This window comes from Larus michahellis, chromosome 5, assembly GCF_964199755.1.
Source record: "Larus michahellis chromosome 5, bLarMic1.1, whole genome shotgun sequence".
Lineage (NCBI taxonomy): Eukaryota > Metazoa > Chordata > Aves > Charadriiformes > Laridae > Larus > Larus michahellis.
The window spans coordinates 15,204,195-15,232,063 of record NC_133900.1 but is presented as its reverse complement, the minus strand read 5'-3'; the positions used below and the strand labels follow the sequence as shown (position 1 = coordinate 15,232,063).

The window sequence follows — 27,869 nt, the reverse complement described above, 5'->3', positions numbered from 1 at the left end:
GTAATTTCAAAATACGGTGTTGGCTTCCTGCCCCAATAACTTGAATCAAAGTGCTTTATTGTTTCTTTAGAGAAGCGTACCAAAAGGTAAGTGATATATTGCTTGGGAAAAAATGGAGAGCGTTTGGCCAGGTGCTTTTCTGCATTCACCTGTAACTAAATGACAAAAATAATTTCTTTTTTAATTTGTTTTTTTCAGGGTGCTGTTCCTTTTATTACAGAGAACCATTTTCTGTATTGATTTTGTATTTCTGCTTTTTGGCTGCTTTAGCTTGCCATGGTTGCATGTAGTCATGATGCTAAATTGGAAGCATTCTTGCTAGCAAAAGGTTTCAAGCGGAAGAAATATTGCATCCATCCATGCAGTTGGGTCTTACTCTTTGCATCGTTCAAAGACTGTGACTGGTTCTGCCACAGAGTGATTATGTGATGTTTGTTTTGACAGTTCCTTCCTCAAAATACCATTTATCCAAGAAGGAGCAGTAGAATTCAAGGTGCCCAAATGCAGTGAGGTAGAGTCTCCCTAGGCAGCTAAGGCAGCAAAGGGCAGAAGGTTCTCTTCTGCTCCACCTCGTTCTTTCCTTGGGGCTCTTCAGAATATCTGAAAAGGGCTGTGAGGATCCAAAGGCAGTGGATCCTGTGATCCCCATCCTGCTGACAGCTTGCAGGACTGCAGCGAACATTTGGCTGCTCCTCAGGGAACCGCTGTGTGTAGCAGGGCAGGTCCCAGGTGGCTGTGCTGGCAGTCCACAAGGCCTGACAGAGGTCTGTGAGTCTAGACGATCTTAATCTTCAGTACAAATGTGACGTAAGTCAGAGATCAAGGAAAGTGCATGGGTCAGAAATAATAGGGGTAGGGTGTGAATTGGTTTTTATAGGTCAGGAGGCAGCTTTTGGGAGGATGGGGGGTGTCTGTGAGCCTCTGGGCATGGTAATGACCCCCTCCTGCCCCACGATTTATTTCCAGGGGTATGTTTTGTGATCTTAAAGCAAGACTTTAAGACCAAACAGCTACAAAATAAGATTTATGGGTTTTTTAAATACTTGTTTAGGTGCTGTCCAGAAGGACTCATTATAGCTATGTAACATTTAGTGTGTGTGTGTGTATCTCATCTATAAAGTTCAAAGCTCTTAAGAAATATGTGCTACCCATCTTGACTGACAAATCGTACTTTTCCAATATCTGAATCAAACAGTTAAGTCAATGATGGAATTAGTGATGGTGGAATTTAGTTCTTTAAAGTCTTGGTTTGATGCCCTACTTACTGTAACTTGACAACTTCTTTTTTCTGAGGGGCAGCATGTCTCTCTACTAAAGTGGGTTTTTTAAGCTTCTGAAAAGAAATATACGAACAGTGGGCATATGGTTGAATTAACAATTCATGACCGTGGTGGAATGAAAATCAACAGTTAAATCTCATTCATTTCAATATAGTGTAACACTGCCATTTTTGTAATGCTTTTGATCCATAGCACTTAAAAACACTTTACGAGAGAGTTCAGTTTAGCACAAATGCTGGTTCAGGGTCATGGGGAGCTGTGATACAACGATGCCCTCAGGATCACTAAGCCGATTGCTGTCAGAGCCATTAAAGAACGTGGGGTTCTCAGCCTACAACACGGTACTGGACTTTGCTCCATTTGTCTCGTATTTGCCCAAGTATTGTTAAGAGTTTAATTGTATTCAAGATTATTTTAAACAATATTTTCAGTCCTAGTTTTGTGTTGGATTGCACAGATTATGTCGCTGACGGCAAGAATAACCAATAGGCACTGTAGTGCATTTTCACCTTTATTTTTTTACAAAAGGCTTATCTTTCAACGAAAATATATCAGCATTTAGCCTGAGATGCTTCCTGCAACTTGAGTCCATACCATTGCCTTTAAAGGAGACTGCAGCTTGGCCCTGGTAATTTTCAGCCCAGCAAGCGGTAAGCTAGGATTTAGAGACAGTGAGTGATGCACATGTTTCTTCTCATGCCAACAAAATACCCAGTTGCACCTTGAAAACAAGAAAACAAACAAAAGAAACCAAGGGAGAGGAAAAAAGTTCTCATGGAGTTGGGACTTGTGATATTATTAAAAATGTTAAAAAATTTTATCTGGTTCTTATGGATTTTTCTCATTTAAGACATTACAAGACATAAATTTGTGTGGTTAAACCACAAATATGTGGATTGCTTATAAAAAAGTGGCTGCATCTTTGTCATGACTACTCATGAGCATCTCCCAAACAGCTTAACTTCATAGAAAAATCCAATTTTCTTTATTTAAGAGCATAGGCCCACTTTGAAGTTGTGTACAGAGCTTTCACGTGTCAGGAAGCCTCTGCCACATTTTGTCCCCCATAGGACCCACTGTGATGCTTCTGGATGAACAGCATAATCACCCGTTGTTGTAGTGAAGTATGATGCTATAAAAATCCCAAGCAAAGTAGGTAGTTGTTAAGGAAATTAAGAACCCTCATTAACCATGAAGTTAGTTATAAATAGCCTGGTGAGCAGTTTCCTTGTTAAATATTTACGTGTTTGTTTGTCTTGAGTTGGACAATGTGAACATATTGCACAACCCGATACAGCAGAAGCATGACACCATCCTGGAATAAAACTTCGAGAGAAACAGTTAAGGCATTAGTGACAACAGGAGCTCACATTTCTTTAAAAATAATAATAATTAGAAGTTGGCAACTCTGCAGTGTTCGATGCTATCGTGATGGTCTTGCGTGTTTTTAAATAAAAGATCACTCATTTTCTCAAGCTTTAGAACAAGTAGGCATTGAAAAATTGTGAATGGTGATTTTAATCAGCAGCAAGAATTGAGGTGTAGGTCTGTTGAAAAAGAAACTGTAATTTTCATGATGACTTTTCTGAGCAGAAGTACTGTTCATTTTGCTTTTAAGAAATCCAGGTGTTTAATCTTTCCATTTGCTCTTGAAAGCTGCACCTCCTGTTCATTCTGTCTGGGAAATTTAAAAAATAAGATTTTTGGGGATGTTTTGATACTTCCTCAGAGTTCCTACAGCAGTCTGAATACAACTTTTTTTTCTTCTCTTTCTCCCCCTCCTCCCCACAAAGAGCTCCAAAGACTTTCATTTAGCTGCAAGTGACGCTTCCTCCATGGCTGTACTAAATTACTTCTACAAGGCTTGTTTTCACTTAATAGCTTTAAATGAAATTTATATAGCTCCTTGCTACGATACACCAGTCCTTAACTTGCAGCTGTGATTTGTCTTACAAAACTTTGAAATAACAAATAATTTCAAGTAAAGATTTCGTTTGGCTGGCTGCATCACAGCTGCGAAGGAAGCTATGGTTTGCTGGACATAATGGTTTTAAAAAAATTAAACATGAGTTTTCTGAAGACAAACTGCAAGACTTGCTCTGATACGAGCAGTAGAGATGGCAGTGTTGAACTCCAAAGATGCTAGGGAGAGCAGGAACAAGAGAACATGGGTAGTAACACCCCATTTTTTTTTCTTCCCTCCGTACAATTTTTGGTTTCTTCCCTGTGTGCCTAATGCCTTTTTAAGGAAACGTATTTTTTGATATACGTATTGTCATGCTATTCCATTGGCCTTTTATAGACTTAATGTTAGCTTGATTTTTCCAATGAACAAGTTAAACTCTGATAGTTTTTTGTGTTTTGTTTTAAAAATAAAAAAAAAAGGAAAGCAATCTCAAGTACAGTATCCCTTGGATTTCATGAACCTTAGTGCAGCTTTAAACTACTAATCAATAGACACTCCAGAACACTGTATTTTGGTCTTAAAACACTGTCTTTGTTATTGAATGCTTTTAGTTCATCATGCTTTAGGGGCTTTTTAAATACAGACGTGTAGAGTTACTCACAAATTAGAGCAGTCAAATAGTATTTAGATGATTAATAGCCTTGGTATTCTCTGAATAGTTTTTATGACATTAGGCAAATATTTCATGAATACCAGTGAACCTTAGCTGTCAGATGCAGTTGGACTTATAATCAGATATTTTTTCCAATTCATTCTTAATTTCTGGAGCATTCAAAGTACCAGTGCTCTGAGAGAAGTTAGTTTGAGAAGATAAGATGTCCAAGAAAACTGGAGAGCCTCTCTTTAGATGACTGCTTTTTATGTTTCATAATATTGGAAGAATAAATTGATTTCAGTTTGGTTTTAGTGTCTTAAAGAGACTGTAGTTATCACCATCCATGTGGTATCACTGACCAGAACTAAGCATTTTATTGATATTCCTGTTTGTTGCTGGGTACTAGTATGGAAGTGGATATGAATGTTGTATAACTAAATACATGTTTCTAATTAGAAGTACCTTGGCAGGAAATAGTCATAATAAAAACAGAGATGAAAAAGCAAATTCAGGATATTTGTAGAGCTCTGTGCTGAAGACCGTGTACTCGGGAATCAGAGTTCATTGGGGTGAGGAAGAGAGAAGGAAAGGGGAAGCTATTCTGCAGAATTGAAAACCAAATAATAAACCCTGTGGGAGTAAGACCGTGAGCTTCAGCCTTGTTTTTTAAGGAAAAATCAACAGTGGTTCCGAGTACTGGAATTCTTGGACCTCAGTGCAAATTTCAGTTTCCGCCAATTACAGGGAAAAGGAGGCAAGATGTGTATTTTTTTAACGGAAGTGGAAAACTGCTGTTAGTTATGTCTCTCTGAAAGTACTTTTGTGAATGTAGGGCACTTATGTGGCTGTTTTTGCCTCTTGCTTTCCCCTTCCTATTCCAAGCAAAGCACTGCTGTAGCGTTCTTGCATCTGATCTCCTTGTCTCATGAGGATTAGTCCGGTTGGCCAGGAAACAGCATTAACAGATCACGCATTTCTTAAATTTTATGTCACATTAGTAGATTTACTTTAAAATTTTAAGCCCTAAATAACTGGTATTTAAATAGAGCGTTGGCCTCTTTCGTGAGGATGTTTGCAATTTCCTGACGTAAAATCCTTTGCCAGCAAGCCGTGGAACAAGCAGGCAGTCAGAAAAGAAGCATTCTTAACAGAAATCTTGTTTAATCCTAGTGCTTTGAGGTGATAGCCCAAAAACAAATGAGGCTCTTCAGTGAGTGGCTTAAGTCCTCAAAACCAAAAATGTTAGGACCCACCTACTCCGATACAGGAATTTTCTGCAGTGGGACCCCTTTTTTTGCCCCCCCGACGTTATATTCCAAGTGGTTTATGGAAAACAAGAAGAGAGAATACATTAGCTGATGGAAAAGCCAAAAGGTTTTTCAGTTTAAACCATTACTTGAAACAAAACCAAAGTTGTGAAATGGAGTCTTCTCCTGGTGACTTCTCAGACAAAGGCAGCATTGACACACACCGAAATGCCAGGAGCAGAATTCATGCCGTCTGAGTGCACTCTAACGCTAGATCCATAATCGCTTGTTCTGCTTGGCAGTTTTCACAAGCAGCCATTTGTTAGAAAAATAGACTTCATTAGTGATTTTTCAGCTCGGAGTGCCCTTGCACAGTATTCGTCTGATAGAGCGTGCAGAAGCTGAGCTTCTCTCTCCTGGCGGTAGCACTTTGCATTTCACAGGTGGTGACTTGACTGAACACTGAAAACATCTAATTTTCACTTCTTGTTTGGTTGGTTTCACTCACCATAATTTATTTGGTATTTTTTTTCCCCCTGTAGGTTTGCATCCAGTGGTGTTGCAACACAAGTTATTTCCTTTTCAGTTAAAAACAAACAAACAAAATATATAAACCCTACATGTATTTATTTTTTTACACAGATTTATCTTTCCCAGAATAGACATGTAAGTTAAAAGTGTTGTTTTATGTGAGTGCCTAAGCTCATGAGGCAAATTTGGGCCTGCAGGCCTAAGCCACGGGAAATGTGGTCCACAGTATTGCTGGTATTGGAATGCCATATGGAGCCAGGCTCTCATAGAGACCTACTGTCCTTCCACCTTTGCTGAGCTGATTGGAAGAACAGCCCTATGGCACTTACCTATAGTGGTTATTTCTGAATAGAATAGATGTTGGAGACCAGTGTGTTGTACAGCTGTGAGGTACTTTCTCCTCTGTGTTGTGTTCGGGTAGGATGGGCTCCCGGAGAAAATTAGTGAGGCTACTTGGGAGCAGCACCAGGAATTTCAGTCGCAGTACTGAAGATATAAAGTTCTCAAAAATAAGTATTTCTGTTCACAGATCTGGCTTAAGATAGTGACAGAACTGCCAATTTTTACATAAAGAATGGCACTTATAAAATTTCCAATGGATTTATTAAAAATATATCTTTTGAAGGAGTAAGGGATATTATTAAGGGCTTTTTGTGCCTTAACTTGTGTTATTTTATCTTCTTTAATGAGCAAAAACAGGGTGGAGGAATTCTGTACTACAGTCACAAATAAGTAACCGCAGTTTTGTGACTGTGATCCCCCTTCCCCTTTTCCTTTGCCCGGTGTCAGGTCTTTTCTGTTGCACAGCGTAAGCTCCTCAACAGCGATTGGGCCTTTTGATTTTTGTTTTGGGGGGGAGTGGGGGGAGGAAACCCTGCACAAACATTTTAATTCTCTGTGACATATTAAACTAGAGGAATTGCATTATGCTGGCTGGTTGGTAGCAGCAAGCTGTTTTGCCACCAAATTTATCTAGGTTGAACGGTCTTTCAGCAGCAAGAGTTGAAAGCTCAGTGAGTTTATTTTATGCTGGAACATTTTGTATGTTCTTGTCTGATGCAGAAGAGAAATATTGTAGGGACCTGTACTTACTTATATAGCACTTCTGAAAGTCTCAGAATGGTTTCTAAGTGCTAAATTAAGTGAGGCAGGCAATTACATAATATCCCCATTTTACAAATGGGGATAATCATAGTTCAGGAAGGTTAGCTGCACGAGACCACATTAGCATCATTATCAAAAGTAGAAATAATGAGTCATAGCCCTGACTTCCTTGTGCTTATCTTCTGTATTATGGGTTTCAGGCACTTCAGCCTGTTTGACTATAAGAACAGAGAGGTTATAAAGTACACACTGGTTAAATAATTTCATTAACCCTCTTACTCTACTAGATTTCTCACCATACTTACGATCTGTGTTCATATGTCAGTGCATTGATTGGCATTTTAAATTGAGTTGTATTGGGCCAAATTTCTTTTAAATCCAATTACAAAACTGTGGAACACAGAGTTAATATGATTAGGTAATGACATTCTGCATCAAATTGTTCTTAATAAAAGGTGTTTGAATTTGAACTCTTACATTTGTTAAATCGATTTTAAGATCTTGGTCTTTTTATATAGGCAAGCTTTTATCATAGAGTTGTAGGCAAGATACTTAAGAATATCGAATCAGCTGAGAATGAGCTATGCAATGTGTTGGGTCATGCTTTTTGACTTAGCTCCAGTCAGCAGCATACTTCACAGAAATGCTTTGTGTACCACTTTACAGTCTGGGGGTTTGGTCACCATTGCCCAACTGTGCTTGGTCTTTTCATCAGCACTTCCAGCCGTTTATTTTGAAATTGGAAAAGAACTGTCTGTGCAAAAATCACTTCATGTCCTTTTCTTTTTAAGGAAGTTGCTATGCAGCATTACTAGTAAATAAATACATTTTGTCTTACCTGCATGGTTTCTCAGCAGCACTGTGTAGAAGTTAAGATACAGTACAAAACCTTTCTGTTTACCTTTCTTGTTGTTACTTGATTATTCCCAATACTTCAGTGATAACAGTAATAGAGCACTTCATATGCAAAACCCTTGGGGTAGAGATTTGCATACTTCTGGTGTTTGTTGCCAAGTTTATTTTTCACAAAGTATTCTCACTTATTGCTGGTAGTACCAGCCCACATCTGAGTCTGTGCCAGCCCTTTTCCATTCTGTGCTGTAGGGCAACTTTCTAACATAATCAGGCTTAAACTTCTCATTTGGTTTATTGCAAAGATTTACCTTTCATATGGCTTCATGGTGTACTACTTGAAGGCACTCGCCTTTTCTAATATTAACACTTTGTCAGCTAGACTTTCATGAAAGGTTAGGGTTATTGTGCACTATTGATATATTTATTTAAAATAGATAATGTGACCCGAAACACTCACAGAGCTTGGTCAAGTTGGCTAAGAACTTTCTTGTTGGGAGAGTGGTTATATTACTGCCTGTAGGGAGGTTATGGACTCTGTTTTCTTAGTCTGTACTCTTCACCTCGTTACCAGTTTCATCTAAAGTGTTATGTTGTGTGATAGCATAATATACGGGAAAATTATGCTAATAACATGATAGCATATGATAGCTGAACATATTGGGGAATATTTAGTGCATCTACCGCACTTGTATATAGCTATATACAATTTCAAAAAGGTAATTTTTTGACAGCATCATTTGTGGTGGAGGTTGGGTTGTGCCATGGTGGAGGGACAGTGTGCAGGCTAGGAGCTTGGAAAGAAAGTCCCGCTGTGTCTGCAGGGTCGGAGAGGTAGTTTTGGTACGGACAGATACGGACCTCTGGGGAGCAAGTGTAACAAGTACAGTGTGGAAAAAGATTCTTGGGGCTTCTCACAGAAGTGGGAGATGCACAGGGGATAGGAGACATCCCAAGAGTTATTACTATATGCAAAGCAATATTGTGACTAAACAGGATTTAATTTCTTTGAGGGTACCTCACTTTGCATCTGAAACATGACTCTTCTGTCATGCTAGATGTTCCTCAAATATGAAATTTTTTATGTCATGCAACTTGAAACCAGCTAATTGTAATGATCAGTTACAATATTGGTTGATGCACTTTTTTGCCTTTTTGTACACTTTTTATGCTTGCCTCCGACAATTACTTGCATGCGGTGTTTTCTTTGTTTCTGGTTTGGTGCTTAAGCCCTTAGTATGAGAGCTAGCTAGACTGTAAAACTCTCCTTCGGCAGCTTGCTTATGCTTGTGGCGTTAACCTTTCTGCAGGGGGTTGTGCTGTTTATTTACAAGATTCCATTTTCCAGTTACAAATAGAATTTTATTAAGAGAGTCTTCTTTTTACCAATTAGGTCAAAGTCCTAAAATTTTAAGACCTAAACCACATGGTTTAGAGCGAACTGATTCACAAACCATAGGTGACTTTACTACAAGAAGAAAGGGTATGTACTTTAGCACTGTATGTATATGGAGCTTTATAAGAATAAGTAAAACAAAAATTAAGAAAACTGTTATTCTAGAATAACTCTTGTATAGTCTTTTTTACTTCTGTTGCAATCTAAGATCATGGATGAGTTTTCCTTGCCAAGCAAAAGGTTTCCTATACAAGGAATTAAAGTCTTTCAGGCTGAAACAGTGCATGGAAACATTTCCTTGACATTAACATGGGTGTTCTGATCGCTTAAGTTTTAGCTGTTCATATTTTGGATTTATTTTTGCCTGTTTATTTAGAAGGAAGTATATATGGCTTACCTGTAAGTTGCTTGAAATAACTTTTGTTAGGCAATAGCCTGAAATCAGAGTTTACTTGAGTCTCCTGCTGTTGGCTAAACACTGAAATAAAGCAAAGTATTGATCCTCTGACCATTTACTAGTACAGAGATTCATTTATGCATCTTAATGAGCACTGCAGTTAGTCTGATGGGCTTTATTGAAGGTGCTCAGTTGGTATAGTCACAAGCAGTAAAGGCGATTACAAATAACGTTAATAACCTCATGGGAGTGCCACCGATCATACCTTTAGTCGTTAAAGGCCATTGGATGAAATATTCCTGCCGTTCTCAGTGGGCTCTGGACAAAGTCCTGACTCTTTCTGCTGAAGCAGCCCCTTGCCTGCCGATTACACCTGCCAGGTATTCTCAGGATTTTACAGAGGACTTGAGCAAGCTGATCATTTTTGTGTCACTCATGCCTTGGTATCATCTTGCCTACATCGAGTTCAGTTCTGCCACTCTTGTCTCGTATGATACGTTATATCTTGAGATAGATAAGTGTGGTTCCTCTTCTGAGTCGGTGGTGACAGCTTTTTATGAGCAAGTGAGTTAAAGTGGCAGAACTACTGGAGTGGGCTTGATATGCCTTTGAGTGCATAATTATGACTTCTTAACAGAGAAAAGGAGAAGACTGTTTGGGATACTATGGGATACTAGAGACTGATACTTATCCAGAAAATTTGAATCAGTCCTTATGTTCAATATATGATAGCTGACTTACAATAAATTCAATCTGAAGAGTGAGTATAATGTATAATGAGTACAGTTCTGCTTTTTCCTTGTGAGACAACTGCACTGATTAAGCAACTAATTTCTGTCAGTTCCTCATCTGGTCACGTATGACAGCTCTTACTGCACGTGAACTTGTGCTACATGCCTGACATTTCATCTTGGTAAATCTGCTAATAGGCAGAAAACTGGTGGGGGGAGAGGGCAAGGAGAGGAACGGGCATGGTTGTAATGACATTGCATTTTATTTTCTAAAAAAAGTTTTAGGGAGGATAAAGTTGAGATTCAAACTGTGCCAGCAGTTTGACTGTATGTGATAGAATAGATGATACTTTCTATTTTTTTCTAACATTTAGGAGGGGTGAAACATACAAGCTGGAGGGAGGGATAATGCATTTCTCACTAATACTTTATTTGTGGTTCTGTTCTGAAAATGGAATTTAAAAATGGCAACTTTTTTAGAACAACGTTAGCTGTCATGAATGGCAGAAACACGCGGCCACTCTGCTTATCTGTTGGTAAGCGCTGAAGCAAGACGCACACCTCTTGGAACTGAACCTTGGTCTTGGCTCAGCTGTCACTTTTGCAAACTTAGTCTTAGCTGCAGATTCTGCCCACGCTTTGAGCTGTGAAACCTCATCAGTAAGGGCACGGGTATGCAGCGAGGGCAGAGTTTGCATAATAATAATTGTCCATGAGCCAAGCAAAGTACCCAGAGTTGGCTCTGCTGACAGTTTAAGCTAAAACAGCCCATCAACCCAATGGTGGGCTTGTCAGTTCAACAAGTCATCGTGGCGGAGTAAAGAAAGAACATGATGCAGCCATTTTCAGAGTCTCTTTTCAAAACAGAATTACTACTTACAAGTAGATATTGCAAAATTCTTAAATTGTGTTGTGTTTGTTTTTTTTCTAATTGGCCTGGCTTTTCAGTACCTGGAAAGATTAAAAATATAATTTAAGGTATCATGTCTGAACAATGTCTCCTTTTCCTAACTAGTGTTTACTATTTAAAAAATAGTAATTTTTTTTTTTTGGTGTTTGAAAAGCTATTAAACTTAAGTTTGTTTAGGAATGTTCTGTGCTTTAAGATTGTCTGTTTCTTGTATAGCAAAACCAGCTCCACTAGAAATAAAACCTCTGCCTGAATGGGAAGAATTGCAAGCCCCCGTTAGATCTCCTATCACCAGAAGCTTTGCACGAGAGTAAGTTTCTTAGCTTTTCCTCAGTCGGATTGTTTTTGTTGGCTGGAGTGTTAATAAATGTGTGTATATCTATTATATTGTTAGCCTGTGTGATACAAATTGAGGTTTCCTTTGGAAGTGTGTGTCTATATGTGTGTCTATATGTGTGTGTATGCATATATGCACATGCGCATTGAAATGAAGTGTATCCATATTAATTTTTATTTTGTAATATTAAATATAAGGGACTGTGTATAACTAAAAAATGTAACACTAGTAAACTTGAATGAAAACTTCAGCTCTAATATGCTTATTTTTGTTGTTTACCAGGAGGTTTAAGATATTCAAGATGTATTGTTTGTAAAATAATTCCTGGTAATTAGCTCCTCCAGGTTTCCCATGTCTCCCAGACCGGATTCAGTTCATAGCACAACTTCCAGCAGTGACTCGCACGACAGTGAAGAGAATTATGTATCCATGAATCCAAATCAGTCCACTGAAGACCCAGTATGTAAAATCTACGTCTTAACTTCTCTTCCTGTGCAGTCCTTACTTTTAGATCGCGCAAACACAGATCCTTCCACTCAACATCACTCCCTTTATACTTATTGATCAAAATAATAATAAAAAAAAATCTCCGTAGAAAAATTGTAATTTTGGTAAGAATTCACTGAAGAAATTAAGAGCATAATCATATACAAAGAGAATGGTTAATATACATATCTATTGTACAAATCAGTTCAATACATTACTTTTTTTTTTCCTCTTCCCTAGAAACTGTCTCCTCTTGTCTGTAATTGCTTGTCCTGGGCTACACACCAGTTCAATATTATGATATCAAGGGAAATAAACTCTCAAGACCTCTGAGACAGGCTTAAAAACCTTTATTAAAAGGACATCTTCCAAGAAATGTGGAAGGGACAGGGGGAAATATAGGATTGATGTTTGTTGTTTACATTCTATAAAAACTGAGCTATGTGTACTTTTATTAAGCTTCTTTCAAAAAAGAAGGTAGGAGGGGTCTTTGTGTATTGAATATCTGTATTTTTTCCCCTTTGGGGGAGAGTTTTCTCAGGTAATAAAGTTTCAGGTACTCAGCTTGCAGTGCAAGTAAGTGAAGAGCTTTTTCTTTTAAGTTGCTGTCAGCCTTACCCTTGTTTGGTTGGGGGGGAGGAGAGAGAGGAAAAGAACCACCAATAATAATATTTTAAAGTAAGAGAGTAGCGGTAGACCTAGGCCTAAACTAAAACATGGTCCAGAATACCCCCAAAACACTGGAGGAAAACCTGTATCTTGAGCTCACCTTTTTGTTCAGTATAGTTCAATGCATTCACCACATCTTTACAGCTTGGGTTCTTAGTTGGGAATACAGCAGCATTTTTCATCTTCAAAGCATTATGAAAGACCTTCTTTGGGGAGGGCCTGTCTGGCACCTTTTTTTCTTCCGTTCATTTGTCTGCCGCCTTATATGGCATGTGCTATCCCATTTCACTACAGCCCGGACTCTCCTCCTCTCGCAGCGCTGCTTGCTTCCCCCATCCCCTGCCACTGCGGGTACCCACCCCACCCCCCCACCCCCCCCCCCGCCGATCTCCTCCAGTCTCCCTCCCCTTCAGCTCACCATTGCTGCCTCTGGATCCTGCCCACTAGCCTGGGGAGCATCCTGGCTTGTGCTTGGTACCCTATCTGGTCTGCCGGCAGTGCAGGCGCGCTTCCCGGGTGAAGCGCGCTTCAGCAGTGGGGAGCCAACGGGGGTAAAAACTTGACTGCTCTCTTGCAAGGGGCATTGGTAAGTAATCGGTAACGTCAAGTTTTTACAGATGCAAGAAGCATCCCGTTTCACACAGAGGTTTAGAACCGCCTACGCCCGCAGTTCTCCCTGCAGCAGAATGGCAGTTCAAATTGGGGATATCTGTTGATTCCTACAACACCGTTTCAGGGGTTTAACTTCAGTCCAAGTCAGTATAATTAATATCACAACTCAGACGGCTTCTCGTTAATATCTTCTGTTTGCTTGCACCGTTCATTCTTTAAGGTTGTTCTGCAGATTTCCTTTCATTTTCACTTATGTATATTTAAAGTTTCTGTTTTCTAATGCATATGTTCTGCCTGTCTAGTTTGTTTGAAATAACAGATTATTTTTTTGTTTAAAGAGTTTTTATTTATGCTGGAAACATTGATTGAACCTGATTTTTGTATGTTAAATATGCAGAAATTTGTTTAGAGAATTTGGGCAACAAAAACGAACTTTGTCTCAGTTGTCTGTCTTTGTCCTTGTTACCGCTTAATACTACAGGAGTTGGATGATACAGATATAATGGATAACTTCCATTTAAAGAGCCCAGCCCATTAAGCTTTAACCCATAAAATACTTTATTTCCTAGAGAACCTGAATGTTTCCAGATAACTCAAGGCCTTTGTTTTAAAATGTGCCAATTACATAGACATTTTGGAAATTTTTATTTGTTCCAAATGCATCTTAGAAAGGAGCCCATACTTTCTCATCTTTTTCTGTCATCAGCTTCGAAGCATCTTGTTTGGACGTGTCATACTTCTGTTTTATTTAATAAAATCGGCAATATTCTGCTTTTTCTTTCAAGTTGCTGTCAGCCTTACCCTTCTGTCTTTCCTTCTGCCTTCCTCTTCATTTTTTGCTGACTGCTGCCCTCTGTCTTCCTTTTTTTTCTTTATCTTTTAGAGAAGAGTCCTTCTATTGTACTGTTCCTATAACACCTGTTAAGAGGGAGGGATCAGGCTGGGAGAGGACAGAGGAGGTGAGGTTGTAAAAGTCTGGGCTAATTGAAATTTAGGTATATGCAATATATATACAATGCAACTTCAGTTCAGGCAGCCCTACACAAATTTTCCAAAGTTTTAATCTTTTGGTCTTATCAATTGAATAATACTTTTTTATTTTCAGCTTAGTCATGATGGCTTTTGAATGAAATGTAAAAGTTTCATTTGGAGTTTTGCCACTATTGTAAGGCTGAAATTCTTGTAACATATTTAACAGCAATTTAAGGAAATTTGCTAAATTTGAGGTGTTACAACTTCATTTAAAAAGAACAAACCACACTCCATTTTTATCTCATTATATGAAAGGGACATTAGGTGGAAGGCACAGATTGGTTTGGTGGCAACCTTAAATTTGGGGGGTTGGTTTTGGGCTTTTTTCCCCTTGTTGGCTTTCGACTCTGTCCCAGTTTTGACTTAGAATATATCCCCTTGTTATACAATGTCAATAAAATGTGCGTGGTTTAGCTGATTGCAAGAGCTCTCAGTCAGTTCTTTAACCTTTCATATTTTGTCAGTTTATAGTAAGCATATTTGATAATGTGGACCATTAGCATGCAGGTTTGTAGCTGAAGTTATTTATATTATAATTTCAGAATTTGTTTGGAAGCAACAGTCTTGATGGAGGAAGCAGCCCTATGGTAAAACCTAAAGGAGATAAACAAGTAGAATATTTAGATCTGGACCTAGATTCAGGAAAATCTACCCCACCTCGTAAGGTAAGCAAATCATCAACTCTTGCGTTTCTGCCATCAAGAGTTTAAAATTTCTTCACAAGTTGTTGCTGGGAAAGAGGGAGCCTCCAGCAAGATCATCTTAACTAGTTTGTCAAATGGTCAATTGGAGCACCTATGTTGGACCTTTCAGAGAAGCCTGTGTTTGTTCTATACCAGTTTGGGACGTTGACTTACTTTTTGTTGTTAATTTATTTTAACATATGTTTTTCATTCTCCCTTGCCTTTCCCAGAAAAAGAGCAGCGGTTCAGGCAGCAGCGTGGCAGATGAAAGAGTTGATTATGTTGTGGTTGACCAGCAGAAAACGCTAGCACTGAAGAGCACACGAGAGGCATGGACTGATGGGAGACAGTCTACAGAATCTGAAACACCTACAAAAAGCGTGAAATGAAAATACTGCTTTTTCTTTAAAGAACAGAAAGAAGTGAATTTGCAGAATTACAGAACCACAGTGGCAGTGTTGTTCGACTGTACAGTACCTGATTCACTGGTGTGTGAATAGGTTCTTGATCGAATACGATGGCAGCCAAAGGACACTTTGAATATATCAAAGGAATTTTAAGATCATAAATTGGCTCTGTGGTCTCTGGAAAAATTGCAACCTGTAAATAACATGTAAAATAGTATTGCTTAGCTTTCAGAAAACCTTTTGTTCTGTAGTTAACACATTTGTAGTATTACTATGTTTATGCACTTTTTCAGTTACCGTGTTGGTTCAGGTATTCCCAGTTAGTGTACCTTAACGCCTAATTCATCTGGAGAATTTTTTTTTTCCTTACACTACTATTCCTTACAATTTTAGGTTAATTAAGCTACATGTAGATACAGAAATTAATATTTGAACTTCATTTTAACAATTTAAAATTGATTTTGCAGAAATACTTCACAATTGAATAATCTACTTGAAATGCCAAGAGACGGCCATTAGTTACATACTTGTTTATATTTAATACACGCAAGATTATGTGGAAGTCTACAGGTAACCTTCCTAACAAAAATTGCTGTGAGTTAATAATAATGAACTGTACTGGGTTTAGCGCTACAATCCTGGCTTATATGTTAGTTGTTAGCGGTGGAACTTCTATTGTATTTTATTAATGACAGTGTTCTGTGTTCAATGGGTGAAGATTCTGCAGGGTGGGATCTTACACTTTTAAAGACTGAATAATTAAATATCAAGTAAGCCTGCAAACCACTGATGGCATGCAGTAATATTGTGATCTCACACTTATTAACAAGAAATAACCTTTATATTATTTACAGAAGGTAGAGTATATAAATCAGGTACGTACCAAGCACTATTGTGCTAATACACTGATCAGGTTTAGACAATGAGCTTTAGTTTTGTACTATTTAGAAGTTCTAATGTCAGTTTTCAGTTCAAGATTAATGGGACAGTTTGACATTCACTGTTTGTAGTACTAGCAAAATACTGTGATTTTGAATTAGACATTAATTCAAATGGAAATACTATGTTTTGACACCATAGTGCCCTTCTTACGATCTCTATTTTACTTTAATCTCCTGCTTGGCCTTATATTTAAATCCCTATGCAACTGATATTTTATATCTCTGTTTTTAAAAATTAGATAATATACTTAAATGATCCCCTTGTAAACCACTTGTTGCTCTTTCCTGGTACAGGATTTTAAGCTCTGTATACTGTGATCCTTTATTTTACTATGCCAGTTCCAAATAATAATCTGCCTTGGTTTAGAAATGTTTTTTTGTTATTTGGAAGAAGATAGAGTTCTTTAAATACGTGACTGAGTTAAGTCTAGATAGAAAACTTACTAACACTTTTTTTTTTTTTTTTTTTTACACAAATACCCTCAAGTAAGCGGTTGGTTTTGTTTTCCCACCCAAATGTTTTATTTTGTCCAGCTCATTTAAAAGTTGAGCATAGAGCTGTGTTGTTTTCTGGCATGTTGGCCTTAGTACTGTGCCTAATCTACCGTTGGTTGTTTCTCTCCCCTCACAGCCACAATCTACAGTATGTAAATTATCTTATTCTTAACAAAGGTTCTTTTTAAATTAGTAATATTTTGATGCTTTGAATGTTCATTTTAAAAAAGAAACTAAACACAATGCATTTTGAGGTGAATTTTAAATAAATCAAGTTGTTCAGTTTTGATGTGTAAACTCTGTCCTGTGAAACATCAAACCAATGTTAAAGTGTCTGTGAAGGCACCAGCCACGCTTCTTCAAAATTGTAGATTACCTCTTAGTACCTCGCAAAAAAAAAAGTACAGTTAAAACAATTTTCAAAATGAATCTCTGATTTCAAACCCTGCACCAAGCAGCTAAATAATCTGAATTCCCAGTGTTCTGGGAGCCAGAAGTGACGTGAGCCAGGGGACTTTGATGGCTCATTCAGAAGTAGCTCAAATTCCTAAAGATTCTGGAGCTATAGCTCAACTCTACTTTGACGGTCTTCCTATCTAATAATAAACTGTTCTTTGCTGATCCTACAGTTGAAGCACCCATAGGCATGGCAAGTACTTGGTAACTAATGTAATGATAGTTTTGTTTTAGGATGCTGGCTTTAAGCATTTTATCAGTGCCATCACAGCAGTGCATCTCCACTGCTGAGATGCCTGTAATTCATTAACAGATGTGGTTGGATAATCACTTTGCTGTTTATCCTACATAATTGTTTCGGTGCTTCTCACTGGGGAGAAGAATCTATGCTGTGGACTTCTGCACTTGTGTGTGCACCCAAGGAGTAAGATGATCTTGGAATATTTCTAACTCATGTTTCTTTATTCTCTCAATAGATGGGAGAGTTTGAAGGAGAAAGTTTGGAAGGGCAGCTCATCTTTTCCTATCCCTAGCCCATCTGTCCATGAAACATTTACCAGCTACACAACCATGTATTATTTTTAAAACACTTTGGGTTCTTGTAATCAAGCAGGGACACTTATATTTAGACATCTATACTGTTTTTTCAGATGTTGTGAGCATCTCTGATAGTGAAGTATAAATGCCTAAAATAATCGGTTTCCTAAGATGGCTTCTCTTGTTGAGCTAGTGATACAAGGTGGTTTTGCTCCAAGTTTGCTGATATCAGTCCTTGGTTTATAGATACACTTATTCTTTCTTTGTTTTAAATTTGGCAGCATTCACAATGTTAATTGTTATTATGATTGAGAATCCACTCTTAATTTCTAGGCTTTTTGCCTAACTTCTGTTAATGAAAACAGCGGTTTTCAGCCTGTACAGACCATATAATGCTAAGTAATAGTCTGAAATTTCTCTTTAATTAGATCTCTAAGCAGGTTTCTCCCCCTACTTCCAGCAATATATTTTCTCTATATACTTGTCCAAAATATGTTCAGAATCAGAGCCATGATACTAACTCTGGATGATACATCTCATTTTCACCTATAAAGCTGGAGTGGGGCTTCATGCTGCAGGTCTGTCTGAGCTCTTGAATCGTCTAAGGATGTGAATATTTAATTGAAAATGTGAATCCTAGAATTGTAGGTGTTAGAAAGAAAGCTAGGCTGATGTTAGCCTTGTGTAACTTAGTTACCAGCTTTGTGAGAACGCCTTTAGTTAGAGGGATGGAAACCCCAGTAGATATTGGTGCAGAAGTAGTTTGTGAGTGTTGTTCATCGGGTGTTCTTTGTCAAACAGGTAAGTTTGGTTTTGTTTCACTAAAACAATATGTTAGTCGTGAATATAGTTTTCATTGCTGTATGTGTCATAGAGTCATTTTGAACTGCAAATATATGTAATAGGTCTTTTACACAACCAAATACACAAAACCTTACTCACAAAAATCAAAAGCAAAACTTACCACCTTGTGCACTAAGATTGACTAAAGATGGTTTGGTGTCACTTTATGCTATAATCCGAACAACATGTTACCTGCTAAGTACTAATGGACACACTTTTACCCAGTGTCACGTAATCACTGTTACCTCATAAAGCCTAGATGCAAACACACAGCTGTTATGCTAAAAATTTGTAAAGTGATATTGAAAAAGATGAAACGATAAAAATGTGATTGCTAGTCTTTTTTACTTTGAGGTTTGTATCTATGTAAAAAAAAAAAATTAACAATCCATTCACATGTGGCAGTTGTGACATAGTGCCACACGTAGGGCATACAGACAAATTACACTCTTGCTGTTTTAAGTAAGTAATTTAGAATTCCTTGCTCCATGTAGCTAAATAGGGAGTGATGGGCAGCTCTGTAGCTTTCACATTGCACTATGAGCTAAGCAAGATTTTTATCACAGTGAAATTTAAGCTTAGCTACTGACTGCAGCAGTCAATTATATATATATATATGTATGTGTGTGTGTGTGCACGTATATATATGTATAGTAGTCTTGCAAAACTGCTTTGGAAACTTAGAAGCCCTGGACAAACCTTTTCTTCCCTCCTTTACTGTAGAGGTTTTGTATCATGAAAAGCCAAAGGATATTTATTTGCTCGAGAAAAAGGTATTGCCATACAGTATCAGTGTGCAATTTTAGAAAGCAATAATATCACTTAATCTATTTGGATATTTTACACCTATAGCTCCTAAGAAGCTGAGCACTGTCCGCAGGTGAACTTAAATTTGGAGATTATCCTCTGTATTTCTTGTATCTCCTCTTGGTCTCTGTGTATTGTACCAAACACCACTTCTTAAGGTTTATTTCTTGTTGACTGTTTTATGACATGGGAATTACTTATGTGGTCCTCAACCACAAAAAAACGTGCTTGTCCGGCAATTAGTGTAATAAGTGTTCCACAAAAACACTGTGTTGATTGGGTGTAGACGAACCAAATACCAAGTGATGAGGTTTTTGTTTGGCTTTTTGTTTGAACTGAACAAGCAATTTGGGTGCGAGTCTCAACCTGATAAGGTTGCGGAGTGGGACAAAAAAGAAAAGGTGCTTGAGATGGTTATGAACAAAATCTTTCACGGGAAAAGTTTCCCAGCTATGTTTATGGCTCAGCATCCTTGATGTTAATTTCCAGTAACAAAAGTGGGAGAAAATAGCAGATATTAGTTGAAAGTCTTTTGCCATCTCATCGATAGATAAACAGAGCTGGACTGTTCTGATGCCGGGTTTTCTTTTTAGATGGTCTTTAAAAGAAAAGTCCCATGTTTTATTTGAAAGGGACAATCTGTGTTTGCTTCAGCTTTTTTATAAGAAACAAGTTAGCTGAAGTGCACAGTTGTGTAATCTGCAGTGTACACACATAACTTAAGAAACATTAAACACTTTGGTAAAACCAACTTGCAAAATGAGTCTCTCACTGGGATGCCAAATTTAGTAAGAGAGTAGAATTATTTTTCAGTTTCTAAACTACAAGGCATGGACCAATGCCTTTTACTTCTGTGTTTAAGAACAAAAAGTAAATGTTAGACAAACGTGCTGATTTTGAAATGTTTTAGTTTACTATGGTAAAAGGGAATAGAAAAAATCCCATACAGTTTAGAATATAAAATGCAATGTTGTTAAAATGGAGACTAAAATTTTTCTTGCAGTTACAATATCACTCTTGAAGATTCTTACAGGATCCATCATTGTAGCCAAGCCTTTTCCTGGTAAGTTGTATCTGCCAGGAATCAATAAGAAAATGTGTGTCACATCAATTCGGAAAAAGGCCAATCCTACTGTCATAATAAGATTTTATTAAATGCTGTTTGAGGTTCTTTTTGGCTGGTGCTGGGTGCTAGTGGGGGATGGGGGGATGCAACTTGATTGCAGTTTGGGAGAGGGTGTAGAAATCCAGTCTTCTGAAGATGTTTAAAAGGCACAATACAAAGTAGAACCAGGCCTACTGTTACTTTTAGGATCAACTGAGCACTTTTAAGTATGAAATAAAATGCTTTTGATTTGAAAAAATAAAAGGCTCACAGTCGGGCAACTCAAATGTTTTATTCAAGCTTAGCTGTAGACGTTGCAGGAGAGTTGAGTTGTTCTTGAACTATCAGGAACTAGCTAGTGACTAGCTGTAACACCGACCAGTGCCACGAGATGCCCAAGGAACAACACTTAAAGCTACAGGTGAAGTATAGATTTCTATTCTAAAACCCTGTTCACAGAAAATATGTTGGTATCTGCAAAGCTGATCTTTGGTACTAAATGCGATCCAGCTGAAAGTTACCTTCACTACGTTTTGGGGTTTTTTTAATCAGATGGCCAGACTAGGAGGAAAGTGTGATTATGCCTTATTTTTCCTGAATTCCTACCAGACTTTAAATTATATAAGATTTCATATTTTTATGATATTTTCAGGGAATATATTTTAGGGGAAGGAATCGCTACTTGTTTCTGTGCACTCGTGCTGTGGATTTACACACTTGTAAACTCTGCTGGCTAATTGAAATGTTTGTTTAGGATTTTTTTCCCTTACCTGTTAGTGGTGAATGATGCTGGCCTGGGATTTTTGGAGATACCTCAGACTGGCCTGCTGGAGTACCTCAATTTGAGCCTGGAGTTAATTGCATCAAAATGGGTGATTCAACCCTCTGCTGAGGTTGTCTTCATAGTAATACATATCAATCATGGTGTACGAATTTAGTTATTTTTTAAAAATTAATCATAGTTGAGACCAAAATGTTGAAACAAATGGTGTTCAGAGTTAGGGTCCATAATCTCAAGTTAGACCTGGAGCAGCATTTTTAAACGGCATTAAGTGTAACAGGGTTGCAAGTTCCCCAGGCACACAAATCCGTTGTGTGATCTTTTGAGGAGCAGACTTTAATATTCAAGGCACCGGGGTATGCTGTTGAAGTAAGTGAAAGTTCCAAGAACTTTCTAAAAATAATCTACTCTCTACCCAGGGATGTAAATACAAGTTTAGAAACAAAATTCTAAAAATACTGTTTGTAACTATTTTTTTTCCTGCATAAATTAAAGAAGTGAAGATTCTGAAGACATTTTTACTGTTAGCTCTGCTTACTGACAGCATGGAATAGACTTTAGCCCTTAAAGAACTTTTTTAAAAAGAAGGAAAAAAAGTAAAGGAGTCAACCAGGACCAGGATTTAGCCTCTGATCTGCCTTGCAGTGAGCTCCCTTCCCCTTGTACGCTGTGGAGTGAGTGTAGCTACCCCTGATTCCAGTGCTCAGCTTTAAAGCAGGGACAGAAATTCTGTGGACAGTGCCAGAGAGGCACCAACAAGCGGCGCACACAAAAACTATATAAAGAGTTGAAGCAAAAAATTTAGTTTTGGAGAGGGTTGATGGGTGGTGGTTTTGTCTCCCCCTTGTAAGAGGAATGGGATAAAATTTAGGATTGGGATGCAAGTACACTTGGTGCAAGCCTTTACAGGCCACGCTGCACCTTGCTGTGAATTTAATTGTTCACTCCCAGTTTTTTGTGGCAGTGTCTGTGGTCTATGTTTTTTGTATTGCATTTGGTGTACCAGGTCCCTCTGGTCCAGGGCCATCTTTTAAAGTATGGGACTAAGGATCAGACAATGTTGGCTCCCACCCTTTCTTGAGCCACCCATCCAAGCTGCCCTGTTATATAGTCCGCTCAGAAGACTACGGCAAGAAGCCGAGTAGGTGCTGATTTATGGTCAGATCTGGTCTTGAACTGTGAGATGGTTTTGTGCGAGCTTATTCCAGACCCAGTTTTTGTGATGATGCACTTTGTGGTGTGTGACTGGCCACACATATTCATTAGTAGTTTCAACCTTTTTTTTGTGTCAAGGTGTACTTGCATAAAGGTTTAGGGATAAATTTCCAGTTGATAGTTCTAAGATCTTTCTTGAGGTTTTCTTTTAGTACGTGCATTGTGTAGGAAGATGGAAACTTTAAATTAAACAGAGAGTTTAATCTAAAGTAAATGGGATTAAATTCTCCTTTAAAAACAAAACAAAAACAAACAACAAACCAAAACACAAAATAACCACTCAGCCCTCAAAAAAAGAGAACTTGTTTTCAGCTGTGTATCTTTATTTAGTACCTTCTATAGTCTGACTACCTTCAGGTAAACCACAGCCATGCGGACCTTTTCTGTTTCCTTCAGAAAGCATCCCTTCTGAGCACCGTCAGTTCTGTTGGCTGGGGCTTTCTGCTCAGGGCAGCTGAGATAACTTTGCCTGGCTGACTCCCTTCTGGTCAGGTACTTCTCTAAAACTGTATCAGTTCCGGGCACACAATCTGTCAGATTTTTCTTTTCTCTTAGCAGTTTTTATCTCCCCTGCATCACAATGACCTGAATACATGCTGTTACGTTTTCCCTGAGACACTTAGTTCTTTGGTGAAGCCTTACTTTGATTTCCTGTGTCTTTCTGACATGACTTTTTTTCCCCAAATATTCTGTTCAATTAAAGGAGGTTTAAAAAATGATTACTTTTATAATAGCTGCTCTGTTTTTCATGAACGAGCGGACTTTTTTTAACATAACAAATAACCTCTGTTGTTATTCAGAATAATCACTAATGCAGAAAGGAATTCAGGTGATATATACAAACTAGTAACTCAAAAGAAGCAAATGTAACCTAATACAAAATGTGTTTTCATGTCTAATACCCAGGACTTGGAAAATACACGCGGCAGAAGGCAAGCATAGTCTACAGCGCAGATAAGAACACACTATTTTTGCAACAAAAAAAAAATATGTATTGGAAGCCCCTGTATGTCCTATTTATTGTGGTACTATAGTTACAGATATTTGTCAATATGAGTTAAGTGTCTAAGTGTTTTTCAAAACCGTTTATGAGTATTTATTTAAGTATCTAAACACTAGGGGGAAAATTGGCCTGGGTCACAACTGAGAAGAAACAAAGCAGCATAAGATAGGCAAGAAAACCATGGGAATCAGATTAAGATGCTATGGCAGAGGGCTTGATGTGGCAAATTTGGGTGTACAGGCAGATACCTGTGTCTATGCGGAATCCCACTGGAACCATAACTTTCAGGGATAGAATTGCAGATGTAGTTTAAATAGAAAAGTTAAAAGTATTAAGTCTTGCTTAAGAAAACTCATTTTCACATTTATCCCTACCCTTCAGTGAAGTCCAGGTCTATATCCGACTTCTTAAAATCCTTTTTTTGCGCTAAGAATGACAGCGCCAGGAGGAAGTCAGGTGGCTCAACGGCCGTGCCAGGAGATGAGGAAGTGACTTTTGCATGTTTGCTTGCGTTCTCTCTGGTTGCTGTCCCGTATGGCAACAAGTGAACTTCATGGGTGCGAGAATCAGTGGAGAACCTGACCAGTGAGAGGGAGGAGAATCTGGATTTTGAAAAGGGAAGGAACTGTGTGTGTAATCAAGTGTGTGTGTGTATTATTTTATCTATAAAAATGTAGTTTAGATATTAAAAAAAATAATTTTTTAAAATATTTTTCCATTTTGGCAGAGCCTTTTCAGTCACAGCAGCATGCAAATAAAACCGAGAAGTATTTTATTTGTTCTGTGTTTCTTCTGTGAGGGTGCTGCTTGTTACAGAATCTCCATTCTTCGAGGATTTCTGTAACAAGTATCGGCAGTTGACACTATATGGGGTTATTTTTTTTGCATGGGTACATTTTATTGATCAGAGGGCTTATCTTAAACTGGCCACAAGCAGAGTCTGACATGCTGTGTGGATGTGTTGCCCTTACTGAATTTTCACTGGTTTGTGGTTGTGCAAGATGTGAAAAATTTTTGGTCTTCATGTGCCGCTTTTTTTGTAGTCTGCTGTTTGAAGAACAGACCTAAAACAGCAGGCTTACAAACGTTCATTACAGTTTGTTTAAGCCCTGCAGATGAACTCAGTGGTGTTTATTTTGTATGAAACATTAATTTTGCTAGGATGGTTACACTGTAATTTGAACAACTTCAATGGAATCTTCACAGTACTCCAAATTTAAAGAGCACATGGGTAGAAATTTACACACAGGCATGTGGTAAACTCTAAAACATTTTTTCCATTGCGTTAAGGAATCCACTGAAATTAACGTATAGTATGTTTTGCATGTGTTGATTTTCTTTTTTTTGTGCATTTTTGGGTTTTTTTACAGTGAAGATCAATGCGTTATCAGTTATGGTGAAGCTATACCTTTGTTGATGGGCAGAGATATTTTTTAAATTTGTTTTTTAACAAACATGGCATTATTTGGATGGCTGATTTGATTGTTGGGTGTGTGTGTGTGTGTGGGGGGGGGTGTGTGTGTGTGTATCACCTGTTGCCTGCAGCACTGGAAGAAAAATGATGGTGACAGAAAAGCGCTGGTTTTGAAGTAGGCCTAATTATATTTGGATGGGATAGTCCATCAGTGTTGTGAGGGGCTAGAAAAAACTGGCAGTATCTAATCTCACTTCTGTAGTATTTTTACTTTCGCATTTTAAACTAAACCTTACAAAACAACAAAACCCCCTAAGATGAATGCAAACCAGACTCTCTCCCCTCCTACCTTCTTGAATCCAAATGACAGCCATATGTCTGATGGTGTGACCACAAACAACACTAGTTCATTCCTTTCATTTCCCAAACTTTGGGAAGATTTAGTGTTGATACATGTGCAGCAATGTCTATTAGCATAATTCCTGCACAGCTAATAGCATCATTTAGAGTTGCTCTTACTTGTGGTGTTTCAATTTCTTGTTTAACAAGAAGTCATCTAAAGAATATTAATTAAAGTTATGATTATACAACTGAGCAACAAAATTGAAAGACGTGTCGCCTGTGAGATTTGACAAAAATCTGTAATTAAATGGTTCTTTACTAACTTCATAAGCATGTTAATAATTAGTCGTCTCTAGAGTTTAGTACTGGCTGAGGGAGGATTTTTTGCTTTATTGTGTATTGGAGCATATGTTGGCGCTTAGCACATTAGTAACCCCTGTCATGAGCTTCTTTATGCCACTGGTTGCTTTTAATTTAAGGTCTCCATATTCGGGCTCTGTATGGACTGTTAGGAATTTGTGTGTTCATCTTCACATTAACTTGGAAAGTCCTCTTCCCTGTTTTGGTTGGGGTTTTTTGGTTGGGTTCTGGGTTTGTTCTTTTTTGCATAGTCTTTTTCAGGACTTTAAGAAATTTAGAACCTTTAGTCTTACTTTCCACTTTTGACAAGAGGTTTGGGGTTTCTTTTTAATTATTATGCCTGCCCTCTGTACTTGTTGGAAGTCTAACAGTTTGCTTTATTTTTGCCTCTAGTCAAACCTTTTCCTCTGAGCACGGTGGAGATTTCGGTAACTCTTTCTGCCATTTCACAGCATGGTTCTCTTCACTTGGAAATAGCTTGTCCAAAATTCTGATGTAGGAATTGACTCCTAGTGATATTGCTCTCCTGCAGTGATATAGGGTCCATGGCAACTTCAAGTGAGTAATAATGAAATAATGGATGATTAGAGCTAGAGTTAGGATTTTTGTTGAGAAGTGAATCATCTATTCAGAAGCATTTGGGTGTATAAAACTGTATCTCATTACTATCCTGTGAAGGTTATCCAAAAATATTCATATGATATTGCAGGTTGTATATAACTGCAAGAGTAATTTTTTTTCTTTTTTTTTCCCCTACCTCTGATGTAGAGAGAAAAAAAAAATCCTGTTTCTATTGTGGAATTTGGGTTTTGGCTAGGAATATTTTTTGATTTTTGGGTTTTCATCTGTCGTAAGTCATGACAACAAGCAGTGGGAAAACACACCAGTGAATTTGTTATTAGTTGAGAAATCCTATTCTAGGAAAATTGAGTTTTTTCTGGGAAGTTATTCTTCTGAGTAGTTTTTGCAGAAATGAAGTGACACAATATTTTGGAAATGTCAAAGCTAATAATTTTAACGTCAAGAAATTTTACAGGATGTCTGTAATAAAAAAACAAACAGCGGAACAAAGAGTTGTAATAATCATCGCAGAGATGGTCTCCACTTAGCTACTACCTTCATGGCAACAATAGTTTCTTAAGACGTGGGAGACGCAGCCTCACAAACCAGTGGAGTACACTCACTGGCTGCATTACTTGGGAGTTAATTACATTAATGCTACTTGTGAATGCAGGCCTACCTACAAGTGCAGGAGTACTTGTAGTACTTGATGTACTACCTACATTTGCAGGAGTAGATCTATAGAGCAATTCAGTTGATGTGGCGTACCTGGTTGTCTACACTGTGTACCATTCAGGGGACTTCTGCTTCAGACTAGCTCAAGCCTGGCCGTTTGGACTCTGCTGCTGTTAGCAGCGGGAGTGCAATAGCGGTGCTCTTTAAATTTACCTTCCTGTTCAGTTTCATCCATTTTGTGCACTCCAGGGTTCTTCTGGGACGTGGTACGTGGCAGGGTGAGTCAGTGAGGAGCTCTCCTTGCCCGAGTGAAGGTAATGTGAGTGTTGATGTGCTCAGTCATGTCCTACAGCCAGGGGTCTGCAGCCCATGATGGCTTCAAGCTGGGAGCGGACACTATGTTTTATTCCATTCGTCTATAAAACCGTACTTCTGTACTTACAAACCTCATCTGGCTCCTCCAGCCAGATAAAGTGAGGGAAGGGAAGCTGAGCCGTTAGCTCTGGCACCCATTTTGGTCAATGTTTAAGTCTTTTTTTTTTTATTTTTTTATTTGCAGTTCTCTCCTGCTGGAGATGTTCTATTAGATAGACCTGAAAAAAAACACGTATTTATTGATACCTGCTCTTTCATAGCAGTGGTGTTGTCCTTGCGTTTTATTTTGATGAGGGTACAAATTACATTTTAGTAATAAGACTTAATTATCTTGTCCAGATAGCAGTGTTGTGATGGTATTTAACTTTAAATGTTAAAAGCAAAAGAGACTGGCTTCCCGATACATGCTAAAAGCTCTAACAAGGAACCCATGCAGGTCAATTTTCATAGCATCATAGAATCATCTTGGTTGGAAGGGACCTTTAAGATCATAGAGTCTAACCATCAACCACCACCAGACCATGTCCCTCAGCATCATGTCTACCAGTCTTTTAAATGCCTCCAGGAATGGCGACTCAACTCGGGCTGCCTGTTCCAGTGCTTGCTAACACTTGCAGTGAAGAAAGTTTTCCTAATATCCAATCTAACCTCCCCTGGTCCAACTTGAGGCCGTTTCCTCTTGTCCTAATTTTCAACAAAGATGTGTTATTTGTAATGTCACTGT

At 38.1% G+C, this 27,869-nt stretch overlaps 1 protein-coding gene across 2 annotated transcripts in view; it reads left to right on the top strand.

Annotated features, from left to right (window-relative positions):
* GAB1 (GRB2 associated binding protein 1) overlaps positions 1 to 16,967 on the top strand; it is a 102,943-nt gene extending 85,976 nt beyond the window's left edge. Inside the window, exons 9-13 of one of the 2 annotated variants that reach the window (XM_074588890.1) lie at positions 8,969 to 9,058; positions 11,226 to 11,319; positions 11,682 to 11,805; positions 14,688 to 14,810; positions 15,059 to 16,967. In XM_074588890.1, coding sequence (XP_074444991.1) covers positions 8,969 to 9,058; positions 11,226 to 11,319; positions 11,682 to 11,805; positions 14,688 to 14,810; positions 15,059 to 15,217 — 590 coding nt within the window. In that variant the 3' untranslated portion in view covers positions 15,218 to 16,967. Of the gene's footprint in view, positions 1 to 8,968; positions 9,059 to 11,225; positions 11,320 to 11,681; positions 11,806 to 13,996; positions 14,073 to 14,687; positions 14,811 to 15,058 lie in introns of both variants that reach the window. The other variant, XM_074588891.1, reaches the window with a different exon arrangement.
* Positions 16,968 to 27,869: the final 10,902 nt, after the last annotated feature.